Source organism: Centruroides sculpturatus, unplaced genomic scaffold, assembly GCF_000671375.1.
Source record: "Centruroides sculpturatus isolate CEXI.00-Female unplaced genomic scaffold, Cexi_2.0 scaffold1340, whole genome shotgun sequence".
Lineage (NCBI taxonomy): Eukaryota > Metazoa > Arthropoda > Arachnida > Scorpiones > Buthidae > Centruroides > Centruroides sculpturatus.
In genome coordinates this window covers 34,386-43,933 of record NW_019385581.1, presented here as the reverse complement: position 1 = coordinate 43,933, position 9,548 = coordinate 34,386, and the positions used below count along the sequence as shown (strand labels likewise).

General features: G+C 27.7%; 1 protein-coding gene across 1 annotated transcript in view; it reads left to right on the top strand.

The window, feature by feature from the left end:
- The window catches only part of LOC111640312 (multidrug resistance-associated protein 4-like), a 92,167-nt gene that overhangs the window by 72,591 nt on the left and 10,028 nt on the right, over positions 1–9,548 (top strand). The window contains exons 24-26 of the mRNA XM_023386321.1: positions 7,314–7,464; positions 8,719–8,952; positions 9,022–9,099. Of these exons, the coding sequence (XP_023242089.1) occupies positions 7,314–7,464; positions 8,719–8,952; positions 9,022–9,099 (463 nt within the window). The remainder of the gene's footprint in view (positions 1–7,313; positions 7,465–8,718; positions 8,953–9,021; positions 9,100–9,548) is intronic.

The following is a 9,548-nucleotide window of genomic DNA, read 5'->3' as shown; positions in this document are numbered from 1 at the left end:
CATAACTTTCTTTCTTTTAAAAGTTTTTCAGTTTTTGCAAATCCTTCATTAGCTAAATTTCAAGTTTTTTAAACATGAAATTAAAATGTATGTATACAATTTGTAAATTTATACAAAACTATATTTCTATATTCTAAATTTGTAAATTTATATACAACACCCATTTTCACAGAATGCAAGAATTAGGTCCCCCGTGATTTCAGACTGATAAGAGAAATTTTAGATGGGCCAACAATATGTTCGATTTCCCACAAAACGCGAAAAACCGCATCTGCGCCTGTAAATTTTGCATGCCGCTTTCTCTTAACACTTCCATTGTTAACACTCCCACTCTTAACACTTCCATTGTTAACACTCCCTTTAGTAAGGAATACACTTCTTTCATTCCCAGTTGGTACCCTACTAAATGTGATAGTCTACTAAAACGCAGTCAAAAACGCAAAAAACTCTTCTAAAATAGTACAAGAGAACCCTAGTTCTTTATAGTAAGCCTTTATCTTTTCTCTCTTCCCCGTGGGGGGAATTTCGAAAAATCCGTTCTCAGTGTACGTTTTCATGACGTTCCCTAACTATGTACCAAATTTTAACTTTCAACTCTTGGGCTCCGCGCTTTTTATTATTATTATTATCAACCCATCTCGATTATTTATATAGATAATCAGTAATTTTGAATTTGAACTGAAATAACAATATACATTGATATGAAAGGAATCAATCTGACTTTTTTTATTTAAGTGCTCTTTTTACTGTTTTAATTAATGAACATATTTTTAAAGAATTAATCAATGATATAAATTATGTTAATGATTAGTTTAACTTATCTTAACTGATGGAAAGGAACAAATCATTTATTCCCAGAATAAAAATAATACTGTTGGTGTATTTCATGTTCAATAATTAAACTCTTGTATTTTACAGAGAGTGGACAAAATTTCTATCAGTTTTACTTTCACTATCCTTTGTGCAGTTTGTAATATGTATGATACATTACACACTTTTTATAAGTCTCATTAAACAAATACTTTGGTTCCTATTTACTGTAATCGCTTATTAAGATTTCGGTGTGTCCATACGTGTAAAACGAAGTTATGCAGTTTCATTTTTAAGCTATAGTCTAATAATATCTTTTCCCTATGTTAGTACTTAAACAGATGGACACTGGAATATTTTACTGCACAATGAAAGGAAGAATGTAAATAAATGGGATAATTAAGACTAAAAAAAACTAATAAATGCAGTATATAGGAAATTAGTCATTCATTGAAAATAATTGGCAAATTTTCTGCTTGATCTTCAGGGGTAGCTCAGTTGGCACTATCTGCAGTACAGCATAAAATATTCATCATTTTAATGAACGTTTATATTTTATGTCATGGATCACATTACTTATCAATTTTTAAATTTTTAAATATTGAACTTAGTGCGAAAACGCATTTAACTTTTCCATTGCCAAACTAATCATTACAGATATCTGAGATGTAAAAAAAACATTTTATGTTCCGGTTGACGAAATTTGTAATCAAGTCTAACATCTGAACCATTTTTGACAGTAAAAATGTTAGGACACTTTTTACATCCTCTAATAAATGTCAATTTACATAAAAAATCAATATCCAATATCGTATATTATTGGATCAGTTACGATATATAGTAGTTTTTCTGTTGAAAATAAATAAACTTTAAATGAAATTTCAGGTTTTATTTGAATTGTAGTGCATAGATAAACACATAATTTATAGGGTACAGAATGGAGGAAAAAGTAATTTGAACCATATGCATTCTGTCACCGTTCCGTTAATATTTATTATTTTTTTTTAATTTCAGGATATAAGCTTATTTCCGAAAGGTGATCTGACTATTGTGGGAGAGAGGGGAGTGATAATGAGTGGCGGGCAAAAGGCAAGAATTAATCTAGCAAGGTAAAATATGTTTTAACTGCTTTGATACTTTTGTTTTGATTCAAATGCAACTAAGAAATCCACAAAAAAATTATTTTTTATATGAAATAATTATTTCCGCTTAAATACGAATCTGACATCCAAAAAATGTCCAGGAAATAACTCCTGCAAAATAAAAACCTTTCCTAAAAGTGTTTTTACAAATAAAGTAGGCCTATATAAAATAATAAAATTAATTTAAAATAAATGCTTTTATTTGAGAAATATAGCTGTAAGGATTGTTAGTCTTTCGTCTAACAAGGCGTGAAATTTCACATGTGCAGTCTACATTGTTTACAAACTTGTTGACCTTGAGAACCTGAAGTTTGATTTCCCGGGTAGTTCTCATGTACGCTTCAGGGGAATATTGATCTAAAGCAGGAGAAGAGCTAACTTATCGCATCTGTGCAAATATAACACAAGATTGTGGATTTTAATGCTATTAAATTACAAGGGAACCGAAAAAAAAGTATGGGAAAAAATTCTAATAAACAAAAAACAAAAAAAAAATTAGCTGATATCATCAAAAACATCCAATAGCGTTTTAAAAAATTTACGGAAGTGAAATCAGTGAAATTTAAAACGATTTAATTAATTTGATTAAAAAACTTTCATAAAAACAATAGCGCAATTAATTACCTAATTAATAAAATGTCATAAAATGTTTTCGCGGCAAAAATAATACATGAAATTTTTAAAACATCATTCTGATTCACTCTGTATATTTGGTACAATTATTATTAGGTTTGTTTTTTCTCTCAGGAAACAATAAATCTTCGTAATTTTGCAACGTTAAAGTTAACTTCTAATAATCAAACAACTTCTGATAGGAGTGAAATGAAAACTGGTATAAAATTAACTGCAAAAAGATTACATTATATAAAATTTAATATAGGTTTAATTCTTATGCTTGAACAATATTTGTTGCATTTTTTTGTATATTTATTTTATCCTTATGTTATATTTTTATATTTTATATGTTTGAACAAATTATATAGAAATAATTAAAAAACCCGCATTTTATCAAATCCTGTGTAATTTACATTGTTAGAGAAAAAAACGATATGAAGTAACTGATCGTATATGAATAGTTTTTCATGCGCTATGCAATTTTTCTCCAATTTTAAAATAATTTTTTAGGCTTTTTAGACAGACACAACTAAATTAATATGGAGAAATGCAATAATAAAAAAGCCATATTAATATTCAAGTAAACCATACAGCAAAATTAAATCAAAACACAATTAATAAATGTTATGTTGTAACATAAGGTGTTGTGTTTGGATTTAATAAAAAGCCTTTTTAGTGTTAACTTGGTAAAAAAAATCGAAAAAGTATTTTTGACTTTTGGGTTCATACAACTTAAAATATTTCTTACAATCATAAAATGGCGATTTAAATATAGTAAACTGCAATAATAACTCGGACTTCACTTAACACGAAAAAATTTTTTCGAAAGCAGTTATTCAACATTTTTAGGAAAATTACAAAAATTTTAATTAATAAGATACTCTTCATTATACAGAGTGTGTTTTTATCTTGAGACAATAAAATATCTTACTTGGATCTCATTATTTTAAAAAAAGGTATGGACCAGGGGTGTCCAACCCATGGCCTGCTGACCGCATGCGGCCCAATAAACGTGCAAATAGAATCGACAAACTGTTTTATTTATTTTTATTTATTTATTTCGACGGCATAAACTCAAAAAACAAGTTTCACAAAGCTGTAAACTTTTATACATATTTCATGTTTGAGTGAAAAAAAAATATTTTTAAATACTTGGAGATGTGTGAATGACGAAGGAATAATAAATAATGCTGAAGTTGTGACTCAAAGGATTATAGACCCAAATTTCAGAAAAGGAGAGAAAGGCCAAAAGATAAATAGCAGTAAGAAAGGTTAAACAGACCTTCTCTTATGCAAATATTGACCTTTAATTTTCCAACCTTCTTACTACTTTTTTTCTTTTAACATTTCTCTCCTTTTCTCAAATTTGGGTCTACAATCCTTTGAGTTCCATCTCCAGCATTATTTAGTATTCTTTACAGCATTGCAAGATTTGGCTACTTTGCGCCAAATTTCGCTACCTTTTTTTAGTTTAGCATAAAAATTATCATTTGGCGCATTGGCTACTTTCTGGACTACATATTATTTATAAATATATTAGTCAAATAAAATGGTGTTCTGTCATTTTTTTATTAATTAGAGACCCAAATAAAACAAATTTTTGTGTTTTAGAAATAAAATTTTGTTTGTCTTTTTTATAATAAATAAATTCATCTATTCTAAGTATAATTGAAAGTAATTTTTTAAAATATCCTTTTTTGTGATAAAAATTTAATAGTTATTACTATAATCTAGATATGTTAAACCTGAAATATAATTGTATAGTTAAGGATTGAGTCACAAATATTACCTTGACCTTGACCTTCAATATGACGTGATCTTGACCTTGACCTTCAAGGTCATTTGTAGGTCGAGTCCATTTTTTAAATGGAAAAATATATTTTTTACCCCGGAAGTGAAAAGAGCAGGAAATTTTACATTCAGATATACCTTTGATCTTGAGGTCTAGGTCAAAAGTCAAGATTATTTTAAGGTTAAACTTAAAGGCTTATTCTAATAAAAACCATAAATTTTATTACTGGAATAGATGGGGAGGTAAAATTTACGTTTTTTTACAACCTTATTACTTTCATCTTTCAAAGTACTCACTACTTTTACCATTATCCAGGAGTAACAATGTAGACATAGTAGTTTTCTACACTCTTTATGGTGCTTATTTCCAGTTAATCTTCTTGCTTTTCACTATCGGGGTGCATGTTTACTTTTCACCATTGATTGAGATTTTGCTTTTGCGGAAAATTTTATGACAAATGTTCAAAATGATGCTTTTCACCTTCGATGCATTTGTTGAGCTGCGCTTAAAATTATCGAGCTTCAGATGATTTTTAGAGATCAAGTTCGGAATACTCAAGGTCATAGCTGATTGTGAAATTTTTTCGCTCTTTCCATGTAAATGTAAATTTTACCTCCTTGTCTATTCCAGTAATAAATGTATGGTTTTCATTAAAATAAGCCTTTAACTTTAACCTTAAATTAAGCTTGATTTTTTACCCAGACCTTAAGATCAAGGGTATATCTGAATGTAAAATTTTCTGCTCTATCCATTTCTGGGGTAAAAATATGTGTTCCCATTGAAAAAAAAAAAACAGTTTCGACTTCCAAATGACCTTGAAAGTCAGGGTCAAGATCACGTCTCAGGTAACCAATTTATTGCCCCTTCGACACCCTATAACTTTTTTCTATACCTTTTTCCAAATAATGAGATCCAATTAAGATATTTCATTCTCTCAAAAAATACACCCTGTATAAAAAGTAAAATTTTAAAGAATAAACATTAATACATATCAAACAGTACAGATTTTTAAATTTTATTTCCTGTAATTCAGCTGTATAATCTCAGCTGAGTAAACTTTTTTATAGGGTGTATTGTACTAAATTACTACATTTTATGTCATTCTTCTTGTTTTCCATGTCGATGATTAGAGAAATTGATAACTTGAAAATTCAGCAACTCAGAAAAATTCGTCTTGTATTTGTTGAGATTAATAGAATTTATTACATATAAAACTTTTTAACATATATTTGTTTTAATATAACGGTTTCACATTTTAATAATTTTTAACTATATTTAACACGTTACTTTCATAACACACTATGTAATATAACCAATAAAACAAATAAAATACACATTGTTTTATAAATGTGAAACAATAGGAAAGTTATGTTATGTTGTTTTTTTTATTTTTTTACATGGCGCTAGTAAGAAAGAAGATTTATGGTGGAGACCTGTTTGCAGTGTTAAGTTGCTAAAAATTTTAGCTAACTTCATCTATTCCCTTAACTAAAGTAAAACTGTTATATGCACTGACACTGTTAAACAGTTTTCGTTTTCGTTTACAAAATAAATTAAGTTCATTCCGACTCGTTCCCATCCTTTACTTAGAATAGAAGTAGAAAAGGCGAACATTGGTTCTATGGGACATATGGATCATCAGTTTATATTATTTGTCAATTAAACACAGTTGTAAGATTATTTATTTTATTTTCCACTTATAAAACGTATATCTTAACATTTCGAATCAAATACAGATGAATTGTGTCAGTGTAAATTTTTTTTATTAACTTCAGATTCCCTTATTACTAAATCGTCAAAAGGATTGACTGAATAGAAAACAATTTATTGTTTTAATTTGTTTTATTTTCTATTAACCGCTGTGACAGGTGTAGTAAATAAAAGCTTCATTTGCCAATAAAGAAATTAATTGACAGAGTGGAAACAGCTAGGTTTTTATATATTCAATTCTAGAAAAATGAATTTCATCAATTTTGCATAATAGTTTGAGAATTGCGACAAATATAGAAAAAGGGAATTGACGTTCCATATTAGATTATACTTAAATCATGTGTTTGTTTCATGTTATGTTGCCAAAAGCATAAACGTTTCAGAACTATTTTTATAAAAGATTGCAGCAGAATTTTATAGGATATCATTTATTTTATACATTGTATTTAACATTTTATGTCTTTTAGATTTCACAGTCATGTGTAAAGTCAGCGGCGGCCTTATCCATTGCGAGGCTCTGGGCGGCAGAACTTTGCGAGGCCCTTGTCCTTTGTGCAAAGTATGTGAATTGAAATAGTAGGCACTTATTAATATTAATATATACTGTACTATAAATTAAATTTATTTTATTGTTATAACTAATAGCCAAGGATAAAATAAAAAGTTTTAAATCTATCAACTTTTTTCTACTTGGTTGTTGCGCGAGGCCCCTCCAAGAGCGAGGCCCCGGGCGATTGCCCTGCTCGCCACCCCCTAAGGCCGCCACTGCGTAAAGTTATATAAACTCTAATAATTTGAAAAAAAGTCATATATAAATTGAAGATTGAAATTTTTTGCCCCCATCCACTTATGATATTCAATGTGCCTTCAACACATTCCTAAAGATATATTTTCTATCCAGTGTCATAATATTAAATGCATTAATACGAAATTTTTTCTTTGGCTGAACATCATGAAATTTCATGGCATTTGTTCAATTGGTCTCAAATTTCCTTACTCAACAAGTTGTTCATGGAACATACTTAACAACTATTTCTGTTGAAACTAAAACATTATTAAAAATACACTTTACTAAAACAAAAACTTGTTTTACTGTTTCAAATGCTAAGAGCAATAGTTATTTTACTGTTTCATGTAACATGGATTTGAGTATAAATAGCAATATATATATATATATAATTTGATGCATATTGATATAGTAAATAAGTTTTTATTTATTAGCAATTTATATTTTTATATTTTAGGGATTTACTCTGGTTGCTGGTATGTGTGTTCTTCAAGCAATCTTCCGTCCTTATGTACTCATATTGTGTTGTGTCATAGCAATAATTTTCTGCGTTTTATGGAAGATCTATACCCGAGTGCTAAAAAGCATAAAAGAAATGGAAGGGAAAAGTAAGTACATAGAAAGTGAAAAGAAAGCCTATTATATTTAGCTTATTATCAAAGAGAATGTTTTAGCAATTCATTACTTCAACATTTATGAATAAATTATACACATAGAATTAATTTAATTTTAGAAATAAAGCATATATTAATAAAAGAAATTAAACAAAAACAATTAGTTTTTAAGGAGATGTATGAAAATCATTTCTCACTTATTACACTTTGTATATGATATATATGGTATATGTATTTAGAACAAACAGATAGAATAACAACTAATAGTGACGAAAAAGTTACGCATTCGATACTTATCACTTACAGATGTACAGTACAATATGAAAATCATTAGCAATGAACCCTCGTCTAATAAATTAAGTATAGATCTTAAGTCATTCTAGGATGCCGAGTTCAAAATCAAATAATTCAAAGTATTGATTTTATTTATATGGCTAGAAATAGTTGAAAATCATGCTTACAATGATTCTATGTATCTATAATTATGACAATACTTTCTTTCTTGATAATCAATAAAGAAACGTTTTTACTTATGACAATACTTTCTTTCTTGATAATCAATAAAGCAAAAGTAGTATGTTTCTTATTGACAAAATTCTGCTAGATCAGACAATGTATAATTTAAATAACATGTCAAAGCAGATTACCTTATAACTACATTAGACAATAACTTTGAAGAATTACTATCAATTTGATTGTAACAAAATATAAATGCATAAAACAAACTTCAGTGAAACAATTAATACAAGTTAATAAATTATACTTAAAAATAACAAGCTATGATGATATATAAACTTGGTTAAATATAACTGTGTGATTCAACCTGTAGTTTTTCAAATTCTTTTTGTTTTTGATCTGACTAAATTTTTATAAGATTTCTTTTATTAAATTATTCTTTTTGCATAATGAATATAATGTTGTGTTTCAGGTTTATGTTACATGAAATTGTGATCAGTAGCTTCAAAATATACGTAAATTAATAAATATACTTAGATTTGAAGCAAGCATGCATAAATTATATATATAAGATTTTATAAATTAAATATTCTAATTTATATTAATTAAGTGGAACGAACATTTTAAGAATTAATATGTATTAGTTTTAAAATCTTCCCATGTTGCTTTTATATTTTTTATATTAGGATTAGTTTGCAGGTACTTTCATAAATATAATAGATAAATAGATGTTATATTCAATAACGATTTTTTAAAATAACTGAATTATATGTAGAAATTTTTTTTTGACAGGGAGAAGTCCAGTATTTTCTCATCTCAGTATATCCCTTTATGGACTAACAACGATCAGAGCATTTAAAGCTGAAAGTAAATTTATATCTACATTTAATGAGTATCAGGATAAGCACACTGCAACGTGGTTCATCTATTTGACTTTGTATCGATTTCTTTATGTATATGGTCACATGATTTGTTTTATAAATGTAATTATTACTGTGATTATTTTCAGTGTTTCAGTTAATTCAGGTGAGTAAATATATTTAATTGTGTATACGTTATAATATAGGTAATTTTGTTTCATAATTGCAATTTTAGATGATGCAGGAGGCCAAATCGGAATTGTTATGAATTATGGAGTATTAATGATTTTGTATTTTCCAGCCCTTATTAGAAGTTCATCTGACATGCAATTTCAGGTATGTTTTCTCAAATCGGATAAATAAGCCAAATGTGAAAACACTTAGTTGTTTGCAATGTTTAATTGAATAGTTTTTCGCTTACGTGGCATTTTATCGATGCCAACAAACTAAATTATTATTCTGAAATCATGTTGCATTGCATAAGAAACTACTGTTGAATCTGCAATTTCTTTATTTTTTCTACTAGCTAACAATACAAAATACATTTGGATATATAAAACGACAGCTTTGATGTTTATTTTAATCTAATTTAATCCAAAAACACAAAAAAACACCATCAAATTTGAACTCGCTAAAGTTATCTCAAATTTCACAGATTTATAAAAAGAAATTTTCTGAGATAGAGGTGGCTTTCGTTCAGTGGTATTATTTTAGTTTTTCGGAAGTATGTTTTCTATAACATTTCAAATGTAGTATAAAATG